Source organism: Emys orbicularis, chromosome 1 (assembly GCF_028017835.1).
Source record: "Emys orbicularis isolate rEmyOrb1 chromosome 1, rEmyOrb1.hap1, whole genome shotgun sequence".
NCBI lineage: Eukaryota > Metazoa > Chordata > Testudines > Emydidae > Emys > Emys orbicularis.
Genome location: NC_088683.1, coordinates 320,919,642 through 320,943,529, shown reverse-complemented (window position 1 = coordinate 320,943,529; position 23,888 = coordinate 320,919,642). Strand labels below are relative to the sequence as shown.

General features: G+C 39.0%; 1 protein-coding gene across 1 annotated transcript in view; it reads left to right on the top strand.

Annotated features, from left to right (window-relative positions):
* The window catches only part of BRCA2 (BRCA2 DNA repair associated), an 83,503-nt gene that overhangs the window by 9,248 nt on the left and 50,367 nt on the right, over positions 1-23,888 (top strand). The window contains exons 4-10 of the mRNA XM_065403784.1: positions 306-358; positions 457-497; positions 969-1,080; positions 2,620-2,675; positions 3,067-3,181; positions 15,551-16,759; positions 17,737-22,953. Coding sequence (XP_065259856.1) covers positions 306-358; positions 457-497; positions 969-1,080; positions 2,620-2,675; positions 3,067-3,181; positions 15,551-16,759; positions 17,737-22,953 — 6,803 coding nt within the window. The remainder of the gene's footprint in view (positions 1-305; positions 359-456; positions 498-968; positions 1,081-2,619; positions 2,676-3,066; positions 3,182-15,550; positions 16,760-17,736; positions 22,954-23,888) is intronic.

The following is a 23,888-nucleotide window of genomic DNA, read 5'->3' as shown; positions in this document are numbered from 1 at the left end:
CTATTAGGAAAGCTTACCATTTAACTTTGCAACAGAGGGTCCTGTGGCACCTTTAAGACTAACAGAAGTATTGGGAGCATAAGCTTTCGTGGGTAAGAACCTCACTTCTTCATATGCAAGAAGTGAGGTTGCATCTAAAGAAGTGAGGTTCTTACCCACGAAAGCTTATGCTCCCAATACTTCTGTTAGTCTTAAAGGTGCCACAGGACTCTCTGTTGCTTTTTACAGATTCAGACTAACACGGCTACCCCTCTGACATTTAACTTTGATGAGTAACAATTTTTTTCTTTGATTTTGTTGTTTAGTCCAGCTGCTTTAAGGGATATTTACAGAACACCACAAAGAAATAATATTCCTGGTGAGTATCTGTGCTCCTTCTCTTACTAACAAGAATATTTATCTCTAAAGATCATTGGATGACTTAATTAAATGTTCTTATTTCTAAAAAAATTTCAGTGCGATGTGGACGCTTGTTTTGCACACCTAAACTTTTGGAGGTAAGCATTTTATTTCCGGGTTTAGAGTCATAGACTTTAAGGCCAGAAAGGGACCATTAGATCATCTAATCTGACCTTCTGTATATTACAGACCATTAAATTCCAGGCAGATGCCCTATGTTGATCCCAATGACTTTAGCTAGACTAAAAGAATCCAAACTGTTGTGTGCCACAGGCATAAAACAGAAGATACCGAGGTACTATCAATGCCTGAACCTCTTTCAATGGCATTGAATTAATTAGGTGAGACATGCCCAGATGATCTTAGCTGGCAATCCGTGCCCCATGCTTCAGAGGAAGATGAAAAAAACCTAAGGTCCCTGCTAATCCAAAGTGGGGAAAAATTCTTTCCTGATCCCAGAGCTGGCAATCGGTACGACCCTGAGCATGTGAGCAAGACGCACCAGCCAGGCATCTAAGCAAGAGTGTTGTTTTAAAATATACTTTAAAAATTATTTGATGTATTTCTAGGTTACGACACCAAAATGTATTTCTGAAGGCCTGGGAGCCGAAGTGGATCCAGATATGTCTTGGTCAAGTTCTTTAGCCACACCCCCTACGCTTAGTGCAACAGTGATAATCGGTAACACTAAAAATGTGTGGTATTTCAAGGTTAACATATTTGGCTTAAATGTTTTTATAATCCCAGGAACACGTGACTGAAGAGTGAACTGGATGTTTATATGGTATTTATATGACCGCTTTGTCTTTACTGTAAAGTGGTGTCCGTAATTGAGCAGTAGCAGTTGGTTTTCAACAACATCATCCTGAAAGGAAAACGTGAACCTGAACTGTGTTGTTGCTCTTTGAAAGGCTAGTTCCTTTATATCAGGGCTCAGGGCATATAATAATAGCATCCTATCTGACAGAATAACATAGCAACATTTATAGGAACAAAGATTAACATGTTACATTGATTGCCTGCATCCATACCACCTCAAGCTGTGATTTTTATAAGGTCAACCTAAACTATGTCAGGCTGGGTCGGCACTTAGATGTAATATTTCTAGGAGAAATAAGATTCAGTAGTAGGTGGTATTGGTTATTCAATAGGTTTAATTTGCCCCATAAATTCAGTATTGAAAAAATGTGCCCACAGTGGGTTGATGGGCACTGGGCTGCTGGGGACGTGGTCTTTCAGATTAAATACAAAACCAAACAGCTGCAATGTTTGATCTCAAATGTGTTTGTATGTCATTGTTGGATGAACTAATATACTTAGTTTGTATAATCAGTTTATAAAATACTCTGATATATCTGGATGAAGCACACTATATAGGAATAAATATTGTTTCAGATATTGGTGTGCAATATCTGAAACAATCACACTAAATTGTGGCAGCCTTTGTGATGTGGGTAGATGTCAACTCTGGGATTAGGTTGAGACCATCACATTTATTTCATTTGTGTCTGTTTCTAGAGGTGAAAGATTAGCGTGTTATCCAGATGGTCTTTCAACTTTTTCATAATTGTTTTGAAAATATGTTTACAGGTGATTTTCATAGAGCCATTCAGAATCCACATGTATTGGTCAATTTAAGAATGATGCGTAAAGTGTTTAATGGCTTGGTTGCTAGTACAGAAATAACAATGCAAAAGAAAAACAGGTTTATCAAGCAATACCTTCTTGCTAGACATAAAAACAAATAGTTACTGCAATCCATCATCCTCATAGTATTTTACTGTGATTATTACAAATATCCTGTGTATTCCAAATATACAGTGAAATCTTGACCCCCACTCTTGCCCCTGTATGTCATCCATAGGGGTTGGAATGGTGCAGTGGGTCTCTAAAAGCTCTTCATAATACCTGGGGGGGAGTTCCTCCGAGGGCAGAAACTATGTAAGACAGCAATAAGGCTGTTTTCAGAGAACCCCTTTGCAAACCTTAGCATTAGGGGCATGTTGGGAGCAGAGTGCAGTCCAAGGAGACGGCTGTAACTTAAACAGCCCCTCAGAACACTTAAAAGCACAGGACAGAATCTCACCCATAAGCTTTTTAAATGACTGGTCCACAGATTTGAACTGTTTAAGTACTAGACAGAAATAAATATTTTACACATTTCAGAGCAGTTTATTAGCTACATAAGTACAAGTGAATTGAATTATTTTTTAATTTCAGCTAGAGGAAACGATTCAATTTCTGGAGCAAAGCAACATGATGAGAGAATTACTATGGTGAGTAAATTTAAGCAGGAAATACTGAATCTGTTTTTTTAAATTTATAGTTATGTATTTATGTATAGCTGTGTATTTAATATTCCTTGAGCCAAAAAAAATGAAATATTTTAATTTCCTCTTCTCTTCATTCTGGTATCTCCAGTATGGTTTAAAACAAGTTACATTTTAATACTTAGTGTTTGCAAAATTTAGTACGTAAAACCAAGCTATAATTTCATGTAATGTGTTTAGTATTTTCTGTGTTTTGAACTGATGCAAACTCCACTTGTTACTATACATAAACTATATACACATTAGCATTATTAAAACTTGTACAAATGATAAGTATTAGTAAATCCTAGTGAGCATTTAATATTATATAATTGTTACTTGACTCTTGGGCTTGCAGGTCTTGCACAACTTTTTCTCCAGTCATGGTAAAAGGCCTGAGAAGAATGATATAAATGTACTATCCATACCAGAGACAGTAAACTTAAATACAGAAATTGATGTCAAAGACCATGGTAAGCACTGATACTTTAATATTGTTAGTTCCTTATTGGGTTTACTGTTTCTTAGCCTCAAATATTAAGCTACCTTCACTAAAAGAAATATATGCAAGAAAAACTTTCAGGGTAGTTGACTGTTGATCAGTGATACAGAACTCATATACCTTAGAGAGAAGACTGACGTGTTGTGAGGTCAGGAAATGCAACCATCAATGTTCAGAATTTTAGCTAGGATACAAAAGACTGTAGTAGCAGTTATTTTCCCATTCATACTCTATTAAAGTAAATATATTAAGGGTTTTTGGTAAAATCAAAAGTGTCTAAGTCCCATTGACTTTCAATGAAATGGCTTTTAAGTGCCATTTTCAAAAGTGACTTAAGTACTTAGGAGCCTGTCTGAAAGTCAGTACGACTTAAACTCCTAAGTCATTTGGTAATGTCTACACTCCACCTGGGAGCAAGTCTCCCAGGCCAGGAAGACAGACTCATGCTAGCAGAGCTCAGACTAGCGGGCTAAATATAGCAGTGTTAATGTTTTGGTTCGGGTTGCATCTTGGGCTCACAAGACCACCCAACCATCTGAGTCTTTCTTCGAGTGATGGTCCCTATTGTGGGTTACGCATGCGCACCAGGCGCCCAGAGTCAGAGAATTCTGAAAGTAGTGTATTTTGGTCCGCACATGCGCCCTGGCCTGCCTCATGCTTCCAGCCAAGGCCATAAAGGCCGGGGTGGACTGACTGCCTCTTCAGTTCTTTCTCACCACCGCATGGTCTGGGTCGGAACTTTAGTGTCCTCATCTCTGACCTTGTTCTAACTAAATAATTATAACTATTAATTCTTAAATAACTTGTAGATTAGTAGTTTAGTTTTAGAATACTATATAAAGCCCCGAGGGAATAGTCTGGTGCATAGGCACCGACTCCATGGGTGCTCCGGGGCTGGAGCATCCACGGGAAAAAAAATAGTGGGTGCTCAGCCTCCCCGATTAGCTCCTCCCCCAGCTCCTTGCCTGCTGGTGGGCCCCGCCGATCAGCTCCTCTTCCTCCCCCCCCCCCCCGCCCCCAGTACCTCCGCCCCACTCTGGGGAGGGGGCGGAGCAAGGGTGGGAATTGGCGGGGTGGGAGCTTAGGGGAAGGGGTATAGTGGCGGTGGGCCTGGGACAGGGTGGGGGTCGAGCATCTCCGAGCAACTCAGAAAGATTTGAGTCACCATGCTAGAAACTGGCTTAGGGGAAACAAATGAGAGCGAGAGAAAGAGCTGCATTTCACTGCTGGAGCAGAGAGAGAGACACCTTAAATTGACATAGAAAGAAGGGGGTGTGGCTAAACCAGAAAACAAGATGGTAGTTTAATCCACCTGTTTACAATAAAGGGAGAATAAATTAAAGCAATTTAAGAAGATAAAAAGAACTAAGCCAACCTGAATCCACAGATCTGTGCCCTAAATATGCAAATGAGAAAAAGAAGGCTAAAGGGAACTGGCAGATCCCAGTCCTAGAGAGCAGGCTCTGGAAGAGAAAATCCAGCAACAGAATCCACTGCCATTAGGCTGCAAAACATATTAAAATTACTCTTTAAGCTTGGAGATGTTGATCTGGACCCTCATTATGCTGTAAAGGTACAGGGGATGAGTGCAATTAGAGTTTTATTGTGGCTGGGGGAGGAAGAATGGCAGCAGCCATTTTGAGAGAGTCACAACAAGCAAGGATGGAAGACAAGAAGATTTAGATGTCTGGGAAAGGAAGGAAATCCTCCAATACAAAGATCTGTTCCACCCCTTCTCCCAAATGAAGACATGGCTGTGGAAGAGAGTAACTGCCACTCCAGCAAACACACTATGGATGTGGGTAGAGAAGCAGCAGTCATTGAGTTTGACCTGAAGGCCCTGCATGTAGAAATCAAAAAGATTAATAAGGAGATGAGGGGAAAAGTCCAGTCATACAATAGATACAAAACATTAAATTAATGAGATTAATGGGAAAATATCAGATGTGGAAACAGGATTAAATGAGCAATCAGACATCATTACTAATCTAGAGGAAAGAATCCAAATAATTGCAAAAGGAGAAAAAGAAATAAAAATATAGCTGGAGGACATGGAAATTAGAGAACACAGGAATAACATAAGGATTAAGGGTGTTCAAGAGGAGACTGAAGGGACAAATCTGCTGGCCATGTTAGATGATGTTTTCCATGACACATTAAAATGTGGCAATAAAGATGGCATTCATACTGAGAAGGCTCACAGATCCCTTTTCCCCAGGCCCTCAGCAGGCTCCAGACCAAGAGAAATGATTATCCATCTATACTACTATCAAGACAAGGATAAAATACTGAGGGCAATGAGAGAGAGAGCTGAACTGCTGACAACTCTTAAGCAGTCCATACAAATTTTCCCAGATCTGGCAGCCTCAGCCCTTAGATAGTGAAGAGAACTATACCAGGTGACCACAGTTCTTAGAACAAAATAAGGTACAAATGGGGGTCCCCATTTAGACTGTCTTTTAAATGAAAGGACAGATATGCCTATCTCAAATCCAAAAGAAGAGAAATGGGTACTGTTAGACATGGGAATAGGTGAATCTGCTCAAGTCAAATCTGAATGGGCTCAAAGGCATCAGTCCTACAGTTTACCAAGAAATTACTGGGAATCAGTGAGATCAAAGAGAGCCAGAACAGCTCAGAAAGATGCAATATCAGGACTAGAGGACAGACATGAGAGCAGACGAAACAGTCCAAATCCAGAAGAATAAGATTAGTATCTGGGCTATGACATTACAATAAATAATGGATATGACATCCATGTGGTTATAATGATAAAGGAATATAGTTAAATGGAAGCTGGGCTGTACAGCATCCAGGCTATTTTATGCTATATGGCTACCGAATACTTAATGGGCATAACACTTAATATTGTGCTTTATACTATAAACAAAGTTAATAACGAAATAGCAAGAGACCCAGATCTCCCCTACTGAAGTAAGTTTGACTTTTAGAGTTCACAAACATTTTAAAATGTTATATTAATTGGAAAAGGAACACCTATGGTGGAAAATGTTAAGAATATGTGAACTCAAAGATGGTATAATATTCTCATAATGCCCAGTGTTATAAAGAAATTTGATGGGATTAAATAAGGCTTGGTTCTTAAAAATATATATATTAAAAAACCCACCCTCCAGCAGGGAGCTGACATGCCCATGGAGTAAGTAAGGAGAGCCCAGGCTCCACAGCTAGAGGGGGCCAGGGGACAATGGGGGAATGCATAGGGAGGGATACAGGGGAAATGGGATAAGAGAATAGAAACAGATGTTAAATGTAGTTATATGTTCTAATCAAAAAAATTATATTAATTAAAAACAATAGGCCTCGGAATTTAAAAATATATGGTAAATCAGATTTAGGGTACAACAATATAGGTGTTAAAAGGAAACACAATATATGTGGGAGTTCTAAAATTACTGTGTGTATGATGGGAACTCTATCTAAAATGTCTTCTTTAAAGAAAAGGCACAAATGTACTGGAGACCTTGCATCTCACTGCTTTTAGCAATGGGTAATGTACTGGGCAAGATAAGACTTCATACACATGGGTGAGCTTATTGATTACATGACCGTTAATGTTAACGGGGTGAACAGCTCACCAAAAGGAAAAGGGCAGTTTGCTCACTGAACTATGAGTTATGATGAAACAATAAAAAGGAAGTGTTTAGCAAAGAGTATTGCCACCCTTCTTCTATTAAATTGCCCTGGAGAGAGATATGCTGGCTGTATTCAGGTATTTATCATGTTTCTTCAAGAGTGTTTCCTGTAAGTAGATAATCCTTTATACAGAAGACTGATACATTTTATTTAAGGGGTCCTTGAAAGGTAAACTTCTCACTTTAGCCAATGTGTAAGCTCCCAATCAAGGGCAAGCTGTTGCTGCTCCTGGGTTTTTTTGTTTTTTTTTTTAAGTCAGTTTTTTTAAGCACTTAGGAAATTTTAGACAAGGAGATATTATTCTAGGAGGGGATTTTTACAAGGTGCCTAATCCCTGCAGGAGTTCATAAAGGAGAAAGCACAAGCACAGCAGCAACTGATATGGGGTCTGGTGAGTCCCATAACCAAGAACAGCAGTAAGACATAGGGGGTGAGCCTGTGTCAGATGGATCCTGGAGATGACCCTCGTGTGTTTTTATCAACCTTAAAGAGAGGAGCAGCGGGAGCCAGATGGGATAAAGGAACATGAACCTGCCAAGTGGCACCCTACTTGTCCAGAGAAGCCCAGGCAGCCTATATGGCCCTGAGTGAGGAGCAAGCCCGGGACTATGATAGAGTAAAGGTGGCCATCCTGGGCAGGGTTGGCCTTTAGAGTGAAAAATATAAACAGAAATATTGGGCTGCTAGATGGACTAGAGGTGTGTAACCCCAGGCATGTGTGCAAAAATTAACAAATTGGGCAACCCATTGTCTACGACCAGACACCCAAGTGTGGGGCAATTATAGACATAATACTGGAGCAATTTCTCCAGTGCCTCCCTGAAAGCACACATGTATGGGTCCAGAGGCACCAGCCAACGACCCTGGAGGAAGCGGTAAAGCTGGCAGAGGAGTTTGTGGGTGCAGATTTTCCTAAGAAAGAATTCCAGATGTTTCAGGGATAGGACTCAGGCAAGAAGGGCGGCAATTTGGCCACATCCTGGATGATTGAAAAGAAAAAGGAGGAGATGAGGGGGACTTCTTTGGGGAACTAGGGAGTGGTTTGCTACCAGTGTGGGCAACCAGGGCATACAACGCTGGATGGCACAGTTATGAAATGTGGGTTTGCCAAGTTTTGTGGGTGGACTCAATCTACACAGGCAGAAAGAGAAAATGCCTAGCATCCCTGTAAAAGTCGGGAGGATGCGCCGGAGGGGACTGGTGGACACGGCCTCAGGATGCACACTGGTCCAGAGGGGTTTGGTGAAGCCTTGTTTGATACTACTGGGTGACAGCCTGAAACTAGAATGCATCCACTGCAAGAAGAGGCTCTGCCCAGTGCAGAAATATCCCTAGCGGTCAAGAAGCACTTTGAGTGGAAGCAGGTAGGGGTGGTAGATGAGCTGCCCCATCCAGTTATTATAGGGACAGACTGGAGCCTCTTCCCTTATAAGGGGAAAATGAGGGTGTAGAGTCCCCCACGGCAGGAAGCAAGACCAACAGGGAATAGGGCCAAGGAGTAGATGTAGGAAAACCAGAGAACCCTAGACATAAAGATACAAGCCAGGAGGAAGACAGGCCCACCCTCGAAAAGGAGAGGGTGAAAACAGACGGCCTAACACAAGGGGCTGGGGAAAATAGTGCTCCTAGCCTCAGGTGAAAAGCAGGCAGTTCCAGGGAACCTCACCACCAGCACAGCAGGAGGAGGGATCTTGGGACAGGTTTGTGGGGTTGGGGGAATCAGAGCCCCCGTGGAGGAGGAAAGGGAGGCACAGTGACAGGCCCCGCCCAAACTGAAAGAGAGAGCAAAGGGAGTGGGGAAACAGGCTGTCCATGATGTGCGAATCTGTGGGTGGAAACAAAATTATGAGGTGACCCTCACCCACAAAGTGTGACTTCTAGGGGTGGAACATGGACAGCCATGCTGGGGCAAGGATGAGCATGGAACGCTCAGACCCTCCTTTAAAGAAGGGATAGTGCAGAGGAAAAGAGACATGGCAAGGATGGGCGGTGTGTGACAGAGTGCAGGGAATGCGTAGGTGAGCCTGCGCTCTGATCATTTAGATGCTAGTTAGTGCCCCAGGAGAAGCTGATTGGGGGTGGTTATCTGAATGGGTTGGGGCGGGGGGGAGAAGGTGTTGGGGAAACTTGGCTGAACTGTTAACTTTTCTTTTCCGCTGTGTCTCCCCCGAACGGCTCTAATCCACGCTTTCTGCAGCACGGGAACAATCCGTAGCCTGTGATTTTAAAAAAAACCACCTCCCTTCCCTCCCCTATCCTCCCCCCCCCCCCCCAATAACAGAGGAAGAGACACACGGAGCCCCTTTACCGTGCTCAGAAACTTCCTCCGCCTGCAGCTCCTCATCCAACTTGAGATGCTGGGGCTTTGCTTGCTTTCAGTGAGACAGAGGCATTTGCAGGAGGGGAGGGAGCCAGAGGGAGGGAGCTTTAAGTAATTGATTGCAAAGAAAAAGGCAAGTTGTTGGCAGTGGTGGAGGGGAAAACAAACAAACTGAGCGACCAAGTGGGAGGATTAGCTGGGCGGGGTGTGCATGGTGCTGTTGGGTATGTGCTGTGAGCTGGAGCGGTTGCGTGGATCATGCATGGGACTCTGTAATTAAGATTGTGAATAATGCATGGTGACTAATGGTGCTGGGAGTGATCACGGATTGGCCCAACATGGGCAGAGGGAGCTGGGCTTTGGTCCCAGAGCCCCATGGAGCCGGCCTGACATGGGCAGAGGGAGTGATATTTGGGTGGGCCAACCCAGGCCCACCCATGGCTACGCCATTGCCCTGAATGCCATCTTGAGCCAGTAATTTTCCAGGCACCTGGGCTGTGAGCTTTGTTTGAGACAATAAAATTCCATGCACTTGGCAGAGGATATAAAAAGGTACCTGAGACATCTTCATTTCCTGCTTCATTTCGCTTGAGTGGATTTCTAACAAGGAAGCTCTAAACAAGGACTGTTGACCCCCAGTCTGTTTGGATAATTCCAGAGAGGCTTTTGCAAGCTCACAGTTTATTCCATCACTGCTATGATCTTGAGCTATGAACACTGAAAAATGACCTGTATGTATATGATCTATTAACCATTTATAACTCTCTTCTTTTATTATTAAGCCTTTAGTTTTTAGTTACTAAAGGATTGGCATCAGTGTGATTGTTGCATAAGATCTGAGTTATATATTGACCTGGCTAAGAGGCTGATCCCTTGGGATTAGAAGGACTCTATATTATTTGATTAAATTGGTTTTCAGTAACCACTCATCATAAAGTCCAGTGTCTGGGTTGTGAGCCAAGGGCTGGAATGCTTAAGGAGACTGTAGTTTTGACTTCTTGTTTATCAGTGTGGTGACACAGAAGTTCACTTTGTTACTGGCTTGGTATAGTCTAATGATAGAATAACCATCAGTTTGGGGTGAGTTTGTCCTGAATTTGGCATCCTCTGCTCTGATCCACTGAGACACGGTGACAGTGTCATGTTGCCCAGATATGTTCCCCTGACCAATCTGGGATCGTTGCTAGCTGGCATCTATGTGATAATATCAGAGGAGATCTGAATTTGACCTAAAATATTAATTCTGGCAATTCTTCCTGTGTGCTGCTTTCTTTGGATGCTGAGAAAGCCTTCAACAGGCTGGAGTGGGAGTACAGTACTTAAGACAGATTTTGGTATGGCTTGGTTTTGGAAATCCGTTTTATAGGGGAATATTAGACCTATGTACTCATTCTTCAGTGTCTGCTTTGGTCATCAATCCTTTTCTTTTACTTTGTCTAGGGGTATAAGACAGGGTTACCCTGTGAGTTTGCTTTGGCAATGGAGCCATCTGCAATGTGTGTGAAACAGCCCCTTTGTGTAGGGCATTAAAATGCCTTCAGGATTAGAACATAATATAGCTTTGGATGCTTGACAGTGTCTTGCTATATTTGGAGGATCCAGAAGCTTTGCTAAAAATTATAGAACAACTAATTTTGAAATTTGGGCAGCTATCAGGTTTCAGAATAAACTAAAATCAATCTGAAATGCTAGGAATTAATATTCCTGAAAGGGTCGAAACAAACTGTTGTCAGCTACGTAAATTAATATAGGTAAAGGAATCTTTAAAATATTTAGGAATAAATATTGTGGAGAAACTTAAAAATCTTTTTAAGGCAAATTATTCTCCAGTGAGGAATAAAAAAATAAAAGACTTGGAGAAATGGGAAAAAATATGAAATTTCTTGGCTAGGTAGAGTAGCCTCGGTAAAGATGATTGTCCTCCCAAAGTTGTTAGATTTTTTTCAGTGCATCTCTTTTGGTGTCCCTTACATGACATTAAAACATGGCAATATATGCTATTAAAATTTGTAAGGAAATATAAAAGACATAGGGTGAGTTCCAAAGCTCTGTAAAGCCTACAAAGTGGGGTGGACTAGTGTTCCCTCATTTGGCTGATTTTCATTTTTTTTATTTATTATGCATCACAATTAAAAAATTAGATCATTTGCATTAACAGTAGACCATCCAAACACTGGGCAAAACTTGAACAAGACTGATGCTCAAATATAGCTATTCATAGTAATTGTTAGGTTAAAAATAAATTTAGGTCACCTGAAAAAGCCCCAAAATACTCATTCATCCAGACCGACTTAGCAGCTTCGGACAATTTTTTTGAATTCCTGTTGCCGAGGCGCTTTCCCTTAGCTACTTTCATTAATAATAAGGAATTTATCCCTAGTCACAAATATTTCCTATTTGTAGAGTGTAAGAGCTGAGATTACTCAATTTGGATAGTGGTTCCTGGGTCTTGATATGAATCATATCAAGAGATATGTAAATAATATAAAATCCTGTATTTTTAATATGTACAAATCAAACATTTTATTGCGAAATCTGGTTACAGGGTGGCTCTATACAGACCATTAACCCCATTTGAGGAGTTGACCCAGGAGTAAGCTGCAATAAAAAGTTTGTTTCTAAGATATATACAGTTGCTCCCCGACTTACGCAAGCGTTCCATTCCAGAACGCCTTGCATAACTCGAATGTTGCGTAAGTCGGAATGACCATTACGCAAAAAAAAAAGAAAAAAAAAACCCTCCTATTTCTAGCTTACGGAACTTTTTCTGTAAGCTCAATTTTGTGTACGTCGGGTTTATGTAACTTGGGGAGCGTCTGTACAACTTTGATTTAAAAAGCTGTTCAGCGAACAGCTGAGATGAAAATATGGCTAAGGGATTTTGACAAAGAAATTGAGCTGGCTGAGTGAGTCTCTGCATGGGAAAGGGGATACATATCTTCAATTTGTGTAGCGCATAAAGAAAAATATTATAAATGACTATAAATGGTATTTGACTCTATTTAAGATCCATTTTTTTTTTTTCTATGAGGCAGGCACTCTGTTCGGGGTGAGGGAGAAAAGGAAACATATTTGCATGCATGGTAGTTGTGTCCAGGAATTAGATGGTTTTGTGAGGAAATTATTAAAAAGATTAATCTTCTGACAAAATGCCAGTTTCCTGTGGTCCCCTGACCTGCTTACTTAATGCTCCAGAAAAATATCTACATTTTAAACAGAACACACATTATTTTTGTTGTTGTTAGCACTAAGAGTTGGTATTGCACATGATTGGAAAAATCTGACTTCTGTAGAATTGTGGTATAGCAAAATATGGACTCTCCTTGTAAAGAAAACACTGCCACAAGAGGAAGCACCAAAAAGAGGAAAGGCATTTAGAAATTTGGTCACCCTTTTTAGCATACTCAGAGGAGAAGGGCTCTCCCGCCAGCAAGCTAGAATCTGGAGTCACGCTCTTTGAATGTTAACCTGATCCTGCATAAGTAACATACGATGTAGTATGTTAATGTTTTATTGTAATTTTGCCATAATAAAAAGTTTCAAAAAAGAAAATACAAGAGAAATGGTAGTGAAATTAAGGGGTTGCCTGAAAATACTGGATGAGGATACCTGATTGGGTATGCTGTTCCTTCCATCTGAACCTTGTAATAGACCTAGAGTGCTGATTATTAAATGTTGTCATTATCAATAAATGTAATTATGAAAAACACAGAGAGCATGCAGAGCTTATACTACAAGATCACAAGATGCCATTTTTCCAAGACCTTTGCACCTTAACTTTAAAAAAAAGGGAGAGGGCTGGGGAAAATTACAGCACCACTCAGGAGGTCAGATATCCACTACAGATGGGGGTTCCCATTTTAATTCTCATTCAGTTTCCAAAATCAGTAGTACACAGTGAGGGACTCTAACCAAGGAAAAAGTACACTCGAGTCACTTGGGATAGAGATCCAAATCTCAGACACCCAAGAACATACTCCAGAAACTAATGGTAAGCTGCTGAAAAAATCATCAGAGATGGTGAAACCCAAGAAAAGGAGGGTAGGAAAAATAAAGACAGAAGACTCTAGAGAATTTTCTGGCAATGGCACCCCACTTAGATGCCATTCACAAACTTTGGGGAGGGAAAAGGAGGATGTAGTGGTGATGCTGTCTTCTGTCTAACTTTTAGCCCAGTGGTTCAGTCACTCAGTCGGTATGTGGGAGACCTGGATTCAATTCCCTCCTCTGTCTGAAGTGGAGAAGGGAGAAGCCAGCCAGCTCAAAGAAATAATGGATTGGGAGTAATCTAATTCAGCCAAGCACTAGGTCATAACTGAACAAAAAAATTGTGACCATGTAAATATTACTAGGCTACCATAGATTAATTTTTTAAAAATCATGCCCTCTAGAAATTTATACATATTCTTTAGCAAATGCTACTCTCTGGGTTTGGGATAGAATCAGAGATAAGATTTTGTCCTTCACCCATGACATCCATAGTAAATAATCCGTATTTTAACCCAAATTACAAATCAGAGTTTTCAATGATTGGGAGAGCTATGGAGTACATACAGTTGGCCAGCTGTTCATCAAAGGAACTTTTTAAAGAACTTTTTTAGAAATCAAAACCAATTTTAATTGCCTCACTCTCCCATGGTATCAGTACCTTCAGATTAGGCATCCTGTTTCTCAGCTTTCTAGTAAAACTATTCTATGGAGAAAGTTAAGTGTAATAGAAGTAATGGCTTCTGGCTGATTAGTTATATTTTTTGTTTCCTAATTGAGATCAGTCTTTGCAGACAACTTTCCTAATATCCATGTATGACACCATGGAAACAGGATTTGGATAGACAGTTACACCAGGGGAATGGGCTTTGATATGGAAAAGAGGACATGGAACCTCACTCTGGAGTAATAAAAAAAAGACTTTAAGACACTTTCAGTGTTAGGTTAAAATAAATAAATGTAAACTGAATGGAGATACATATTGGAGAAATTGTGGTCAAAGAGGTAATTTTATGCACTCTTTGTATGGACGTGTCTAGTCATGTCTAGTCTACCCCGATATAACGCTGTCCTTGGGAGCCAAAAAATCTTATCGCGTTATAGGTGAAACCGCGTTATATCGAACTTGCTTTGATCTGCCTCAGCCCGCAGCCCCGCCCCCCCCGGACCGCTGCTTTACCGCGTTATATCCGAATTCGTGTTATATCGGGGTAGAGGTGTACTGGGATGTGAGTCGTAATCAAATATTACAAATTGTGGGATATTTATTGTAAAATGATCCCTTGTTAATTCTCTTGGGACCTCCTAATGGAAATGATGCTCAAAGAAATGAAAAATTAATTTCATCTGCGAGTAGCTGCTAGACTACTAATAACTCTGAAAGTGGAATGGTTAAAATATATAGGAGGTTGTTATGGAAAAATGCATCAGTTACCAAGCAAAATAAAGGACAAATATATACATAGATATTTGGTTAACATTTATTTGTATGTTCACCTGCAAAAACCAACATCTGTCCAATTTTTTTAATATTAATGTTTGATAAGCACCTAGTTTGATAAGTATGAGTAGAATCAGTATTTTCACTTTATTTAACAAAATCCCCAGAAACAAGTGTGGTGGGTGGTGTAAAGAAGCTCACTCTTTAATATGGTAATGGTAATATCCCTGCCAATAGAAACAGTTGACTATATTATTCTGTAATGTTTCTCTAAACAAAAAGATAAGTGGATTGTTTTTCTAATATTTATAGGGCAGTGATTTGTAACCTTTTTAAAACTTCCTAAATAGTTATAAAAAGAAGAACCTGTGGTTGTCTTCCTAATCTTTTTTTTTAATGCTATAATATTGTGCATTGAGAATGGTCATGATAGACCACATTTTTCCTGTTAAATTATTGTTCCATTAACTGCAAACAGTAGACCCAAAGGAAGGGGGAAATGTAAAATGTTGGATTTAATTGTAGGTCCTTCATTGTCCCCTGCATGGTATAAATTGCATAGGAGACAAATACAGAAATTTATCTTGTGGAGTTTTCTACTAATTTTTCTGTCTACGGGACATTCACACTTTCCCTTCCCCTGGTAGAAGAAGCCAGGAGGTCCATCCTCAAAACTTGTTGGTCCACTGCAATCCATAGGAGGCAAGAGATATCTGCATTGATGCCCCTTGTCTCCTCTCTCCTATCCATAGCAGCAAATGCTGGCCACTGGAGAGCACTCCTGCTGTGGATACCCACTATATCTCCAAACTGATGCAAAGGGTCAGTATTGAGAGGGAAACAGCAGGAGTAAATTCAGTCTGCAGACTGTATGATAGAAATAGAGTAGTGTTTCTAAGATATTTTCAATAATCCTGTTTTTTAACTATTTACAGAGCTGGAGAAGATGTTAGATGGCTCATTTGGTGAGATGAATAGCTTGGAAGATAGATTTCACGTTTCCATTAAGTCAGATGGGAACAAAATGGCACAAAATGCCCTGGAAGATGGAGAAATGCATGAAATGACCATAGATATGCCAGATGCAGGGGAACATGTTTTTTCTGTATGTCATACTAGTGGCAAACATCTACAAGAAGTGAAAACAACCAACTGGACTATGAAAACACACTTTGATAAAATGCCATCTGTTTTACTTCAGCAGACTAATGAAGTGATGGGGAATTTTAAAGATGCTTGCTTAAGGTGTGAAAGAGAATTGGATTCTCCTAGGTGTGAGCTATTTACAACTAACATACCAAATAACAGAATACAGAAGCCCGACGAGAATAGAAAATTTACAAGGGAGGATATGCCATCTTCTTTAACCTCTGAATGGTCTCAGCTGAACTTATCTGGTTTAGATGTAACACAGCTGGAAAAAATATCCGCCCGTGATACTTGTTCACCATCCAGTGTCTGTAGCAAGAAAAGATCTGAAGGCAAATTAGCACTTATGACCAAGGAACATGCTAACTTCAGTACTTTTGAAACATCTTTACTGAACACTTCAAGTCTAATAAAAGCAGAAAAGCTGTTGAATATCAATTGGTCAGAACACATAGAGAATGAAACAAAAACTTATGAAAAGTACTCAACCTCTGAAACCTCTCTAATGCATTCTGTCTCTCTGAGTGTTCAGGATCCACCGTTAGTGAAAGGATGTGCAGCTGAAAAGGTTTCTGAAGTGAACTTTTTAGACTGTAGTTCCTTAATGGAAAATACAAACTTTACAGAATACCCAGAAGTCCATAGCTGCTTTCATAAACATTTAAAGGAACATTCTAAATCTTCCATAACTGATGTTACCTCTCACCCTGTTATATGTAATGCTTCAACTCCAAATAATCCTGATGGCACAAAATGGTCAACAAACAATGAAAACACCCCCAGGAGATCTGGCTTGAAAAGCACGAGTGTGCTATCCAGCTTGAAAAAGAGACCAAAAAGATTTATTTATACAATAAACAATGCTTCCCCGTATCAAGAGGGAAAAGTCCAGAAAGAAATAAAAACAGGTTCCTCTAGTCATTCTGCATCATCTCATTCAGAATTTGAATCATGTACCTTTAAAGGTCCTGATACAGCCAATAATGAGGATCAAGGTATGTCTTCTAATTATTTTCACTAGTTGAAGTTTTTTGTAATTAAACTTACCTCTTACTTCCCCTTCACAATTCAGATGAAGAAGTATCGTTCTGAAGGAAACTGTAATTCATAAGATTGGTAATGGGATCTGATGATAATAAATAGTGACAGAAAGATATTACCATTTGAAAACAGTCTGGTTAGCTTATGTGAAATGTATTGATCTCAGTCTAGTTTCTAGAAGAAAAGTTTCCACTTCAAATAAATTGTCAGAGCTGACAACTTTTTTTTCACTGTTGCCAGAGGTGACTGAATGGGCATGGAATATTCTAGAGATAGTGTCTGTAGGTCAGGGTTGATGAACATTAGTGGAACAATATGGGGAACATTGTACTACCATTGCATCCTTTATGTATAGCTAGAAGGCTTGGATCTCCAGACCTTTCCATCTGGTACCTTTCAGGAGCACTAAAACACTTTAAAAAAAATCTGCCAGGGTTAATGTAAGTTATACACCTGTTGTGATGTACATAATTTCTTTTCAAAAGCTGTGAATTTTTCCAAAATAATTAGTTCAGACTGGGGAGTTAAGGATCCCGCCTCATGTGATGCTCTTACCACAGAATCCATGAGCTGTGACTTCACAAGAGGGACACCTATTCCTCTATTTTAACAAAAGCATTACTTGATTTGTGATTACAACTCATGGTATTTTAACTGAAGGCTACTGATTTCTGTTCATGGTAAAGTCAATTGTCAGACCATGATTAAAGCATATAAGGCCCCGATCCTGCAAACACACACTTGAAATCAATAGGACTTCTCATGGTAATACAATTAAGCATGTGCACAAATGTTTACAGAATTGGGGCCGAAGTTGTATTTAAGGGCTAAGTTAATTAACTTCAGTTTATTTGAATAAGTGAGAACTGCTTTGTGTCTTCTATTTATTGACATGTCTAACTATTTTGCAATGTTTTTCATTTTCTTATAGATCTTTTGGTTTCTTCTGCTGAGAGAAAGTATTTGCGGTCAGATACTGAGGAAAATTCCATGCTATTGAGCAAATATGCCACAAGAGCAGATAGAATAGATAACTCACCTAATAGTTGTTTCAATAACAGAATGATACATCAAGACTTGAAAGATGCATTAAAAAATAATAGCAGGGAACATCAGCCTGCTTCATCATTAGATTGCTCAGAAACGTCTAATACTCCGAAAGAATATTTAGTGGTTTCTTCAAACAATAGAAATGTTTTGCATGTAAAGCATAAAGTTGTAGCTACAGCTTGCCTCCTAGCAACAAAGCATTCCAAAATGGACTCTGGTAGGATTAAACATGTGGTTCAATGCCCAAAGAAAGATGAGATGGATATGCATACGAATGTTAATCCAATTAATGACACTGTTATACTTCAGATCTTTAAGGATCAACCTGGAGAGCCGTCTAGTGATGATGAACATTTGGTTGAAATGGAACAAGAGCCAGTATCTATGAAAAATTGTCACTTCAATGATACTTTGAATGAAATTAACCTTGATATAAGTAAGAACAGTAGTATTTGTTGCAATAAAAACAGATCAGGAGACAAAAATGATGTTACAGGCCATTTGCCAATAGATGAATGCAAAGCTGTAAGTATGCCACCTTTGGTAATTCAGCCATATAAAAATTCTAGCACTAATTTAAACAGAGAGAGAAAAACAGATACAGTTCCATTTTCAAAAGTTATAGCTGCTGATCAAGAAACCGAGTCAATTGAAAAGGATGAAAATAAGCTTCAAACAGCTGCTAACAAAAACACTGTAACTATAGAAAGTGGCAAAAAACTGTTTGATCACAAAGACTGTGGTTCATTACAGGTAGTAATTTCTGAGAAATCTACCTTGCCAGAGCTTGCATTAAAAATGAGACCTGAACAAATAGTCTCAGGCTTTATTACACAAGAACCAGAGCCTAATATAGAAGATAAGTATTGCATAAAGAAGGTGATCAAACTTCCTTCTAAACATGTTGCATCAGATAAAGATTTATATTCAAAAAAACCTTTATGTTTAGACATCAAGTCAAAAGAAAACCCAAAAGACAAAGAGAAATGGTCAGGACACGCAAGTTTTAATGGCCATAGCTTAAATGAAAGCTTTGGTGGCTTCCAAACTGCTTCTAATAAGCAGATAAAACTCTCTGAAAATAGCATTACAAAAGGCAAAATGTTGTTCAAAGATATGGAAGGTGAGTGTCTTGAAGACTTTTCCAGAGACGGGATCAAAAACATTTCAAATCAAATTACAAAGGAAAATGTTAAGATTTCTCCAGTTGTGGATAATAAATTGGACACTAACTATTCCCATGGTTTTGATTCACAGGCAAGTCTTGTTGAACCTAAGAATGCACAAGGTATCCTGCCTGAAAGCACAGATTCATCTCTTCAAAACTTGCCTAGAAATCAACAACCTCAACTAAACCGAACCTTGACAGCAAGCCAAGAAGCTGAAATTACTGAACTTTCTAACATACTGGAAGAAACAAATAGTCAGTTTGAATTTACACAATTTAGAAAGCAAAGTAATATGGTGCAAAACAATAGCTCTGAACTGTCTGGATATGTAGATACAAATGAAACAACTAACTTGAAGAATATTTCTGCTATGTGGCAAGATGCTGATTTTGATGACTCTTTTGAAACTGAAGTCCAAAGAGTAAATGATAAATCCAGTAAGCATACCAACATAAATGAAGAGTCTACAATGATGGGTAATGTAAAAGAAGAGAGAGAGATTTTCCAGAAAAATAACTGTGAAGTTACCTCTACTAACTTATGCAGAAATGCAAATAAGACACCTCTTGTCCCAAGTTTTTCAGTACCTACACAGGACAGTTTTTCTAATTTTGGAGGGTTTAGTTCAGCTGGAGGCAAAAAAATGAATATTTCTAATGAGGTTTTGATGAGAGCTGCAAAATTGTTCAGTAACCTGGATGATGATGGTGAGATGTTTAAATCCATAGAGATGAATCCCAGAAGTGGTTATTCTAATAGACACATGACTTCTAGAAGGAATGTTTCCAGGTGTTTGACAGAAAAAGACAACTATTGTGGAGAAAGTTTAAAAGATGCAAATGTTGAATACCAAAATACACTGAAAAATAATGAAGAAAATATTAATACATTTATGCAACTATATAAAGAAAATCAGGGGAAAAGTACAAAAAATATTGTTGAAAATGATTGTATTTCTAGTAGTACCAAAATTAATAATGTAAAAGTTATTAAATATTCTAGACATAAGATGGAAAATGGTCTGTCATCTAGTGAAAACCAGAATCAGACTCTGAACATCTCAAAAAAAAATAAGAGTTACACTCAGTCTCAGTATAGTTTACAAGAAGGTTTGTCAGACCTAACATGTTTGAGCGAAGTGTCTAAAACTGAAGAAATATTAACTTTAAATATTTCAGATGAAACAGAACTGGATCCTAATAAAAATGAACAAAAGATAAAATATCTAGATGATTTTCAAACTGCATCTCACAGTAATATATCAGTATCCCAAGCACCATTGGATAAACTCCATTTGTTTGAAACATGCACAGAAAAAGAGCTGGATAATATTTCATCAAATTCCAATAGGGAAATGAGAAATAGTGTAAACATGAAAGGAATAGATGCTACTTCTGTAAAAAAAAACATTAATGTAAACCAAAACAAATCCAAAATAGGCTCTTACCATCAGCAAGTCTCCATCCAACAAGACACAGATTTTGAAATCAAGAATATAAAACAGAACAATATGACAAGTTTCCATACTGCTAGTGGCAAGAGAGTTATAATTACTGATGAATCTTTGACCAAAGCAAAACAAATTTTTGCAGAAGAAAATATTTTCCTAGAAAATAAGCATAATAGTGGTAATTTTGAGGACTCTGAGATTCAGGCTTTAAAAAAAAAGAAATATAACAAAGACTTTATCAAAGATTGTGAGTTATTTGCAGAAATCACTCCCAAATATTATCAAGAAATGCTTAACCTTACAGGTAACCTTGTTTCTAAAGAACTTGATAATCCACCTAAAAAGATATTAGATGATAGTCTAATTAAACAACCTGTGGATGTTGAAACTGTGAAAAAACTTTCAGTAGAGGTACATTTATCTGCTAATTTGGACAAAGAACCTGAAGAACATTCAGAAACTTCATTTTCAAAAAAGCCTGTTTGTGTGGCCATTGGAAAGTCAGGTTTAGGATTTTATACTGGAAATAGCAAAAAAAATTCTCCAACTGAGGCATCTTTATTTGAGGCAAGAAAGTTGTTTGCAGAGGGAAATCTGGAAAATTCACCAAGAAAAAATGATGGCTCAAAAAGTACATTAATTGTTTCTGCTAATGACCAGATTGCTACAGATTTGCATTTAAAAGAAGTATCAGATATTCTTGCAGAACATCCCATCTACATAAATATGAAAAATATTTTAACTGTAAAGGATAACAAAATAAAAAATGATTCCCTTTACTTAACTCACTGGGACGAACATTGCTCTTTTCATTTAAAAGATGATAGTAAAGGGTCTGACTTTCAACATTCAAATGATTCAAGCCATGATGTGAACTGCTTCCCAGAAAATACGGATAGTGTTTCTCAGGATCAGCCACTAGTAAGTCTCACTGCAGACAAAAACAACTTACTTAGTTCTGAAGAAACTTTTCAAAATGAGAGTTATGTGAATCAAAACTGTGATTTAAAATTTCTGGATGCCAAGAATGTTTTGAAAATCTCAGCCACTGAAGTGGCAGGCTCCAATTCAAAGTTTTCTAAGGATGGACTTGTTGCATTCAGTACAGCAAGAGGTAAAACAGTCACTGTTTCCTATGATGCACTAAAGAGAGTCCGACAAATGTTTTCAGAAAACTGTGATAAATCTAGGAAACAGAACACTGAGACTAAATCAGAAACTAATCAAAATGAAATTGCAGCAAATTGCTCTGAGACCTTGGACAGTGCTAAGTGCCCTACTTCTGCTAACTCTTCAAATGTAGACAAGAGTGAGACCTATAATTCAGCTATATGCCATTTTCCCAATGTAAATGAGAACAACTATGAAGATGAACAAGCACTACAGCACAATAGAAATAAATCTGCAGATACTGGGTCCGAGCCAAATCCTCAGACATCATGCTTTCACATGAATGACACATTTTCTGGCCTATGTAAATCTCCTAATAAACTAAATCATCACCAGTCAGACTTTTCTACAGGTAATTATGGTTTTTTTAGCACAGCAAGTGGTAAACCTGTACAGTTATCAGAAGATTCATTAAAGAAAGCTAGAAGTCTCTTTTCTGAAATTGAAAATAATAATTCATCAGATCAACAAGGTGTATCAGAACTGAAATGTGATTATGATGCATCCTCAGTTGGAGACCAAGTTGAAAAGTTTGTTGGAACAGGAAGTACTTCAGCACTTAGGAAATCTGAGGTAGCAATATCACAAGAAAAAAAAATTTCAAACCCCAAACTGATTTCAAATGCTACTTTTGGATTCAGCACAGCAAGTGGAAAGCAAGTGCTAGTTTCTGAAAATGCTTTTCTGAAAGTGAAGCAGGTGTTCGATGACACTGCCAACAGCAAATACTGCTTTGCAGATCAACTTAGTTCAAGACAAGATCCTGTTACAGCCCTAAAATCTTCTGTTAATTATGTTGGTGCAACCAAAGCAGTAGATGAAGCCTCTTTAAAACCCAAAATCCAGGATACTCATAATGAAGAACTTGACTTAACAAACAGCTGTCCTGTTGAAATGCCTTTACAAAACATTTACAATATTAAAATACCTATGTGTGCACCTCACAGTGAGAAGGATAAGCACCTAACTCTATTAAACAGTTTTACACTTTCAGAGGAGACTCAGCTTTTTGAAAAAGAGCATCACGGTCTAAGTAGGATGGAAATGGAAGCTGAAGCAGTTTCATGCAATGCTCCAACTAAAACAAAGCTGGATGTTTATCATCTTACATGCTCCCAAAGTTCAGAAAAATACTTGGAAACAGAAGCAGTAGAAAGTGCCAGAGCTTTTATGGAAGATGATAAACTCACTGATTTTGGAGTAGAAAATAATACAAAAAAATCCCTCTTTTTTGGTAGAAAGATTGATAAAAACTGTCCATTAAATATGAGAATTGGGAAAAGACGCATGGAAGAAAAAACCTCACTTGGTAGGTGTTATTTTAAATTCCAGTAAGTGCATTTAATTTCGTATTTCTAAATAATTTAGAGCACTTTGCAATATAACTTGTTTAAGCTGATTTTAAGTAATCTAAAGCTTGAGCCTGCTCTCCTTGATTTCAGTGTCAAAACTCTCCTTGACATTGGTGATAACTTATCCATTGATTTCAGATGGAGCACGAGCAGGACTCGTTATGGAGCACAAACCGCACTTTAATAATTAGCATAATTCAAAAGCTGCAGATTTGTTTGGCTAATATTTATGAAAGCTACAGCTGTCACCTGAAAGCTGTGTTAGACTCTAACTTTTCACCATAGGAGGCCAGAACGCTAGCCCTTTCCTCCTGGGAGCAGGCAAGTGCTAATTGTATCTCTCTCTGCAAATCTAATTAGCTGTGTCTAAAGGGTATTCAACCCCAGAAAAGGACAGGTAGTGTTTCCACCTTCACTATTTAGTGTCTCATCAGTGGAGAATAGCTTTCAGTTGTGGCAGGATTTCATAGGGATTCCAGTGGTGGAAGCTCCCTACATGGATGTCTGAATTAGGACATCTCTACCTGCCTACGGGCTTGTCTACACTGGCAATTTACGGCGCTGCAGCTTTCTCGCTCAGGGTGTGAAAAAACACCCCCCTGAGCGCAGCAAGTTTCAGCGCTGTAAAGCACCAGTGCAAACTGCACCAGCGCTGGTAGCTACGCCTCTCGTGGAGGTGGGTTTTTTTAGAGCACTAGGAGAGCTCTCTCCCAGCGGCTCTGCCGCGACTACACAAGCCACATTAAAGCACTGCCGCGGCAGTGCTTTAGCGTTGCCAGTGTAGACTAGCCCTTAGTCGCACACCCTCTCCAAAGCTACTTTTAGGGTTTCCTGTGGATTTCTTGCTCCAAGGTCTATAGTAGTTTATGCTCCCCCATAGATATTACCATGG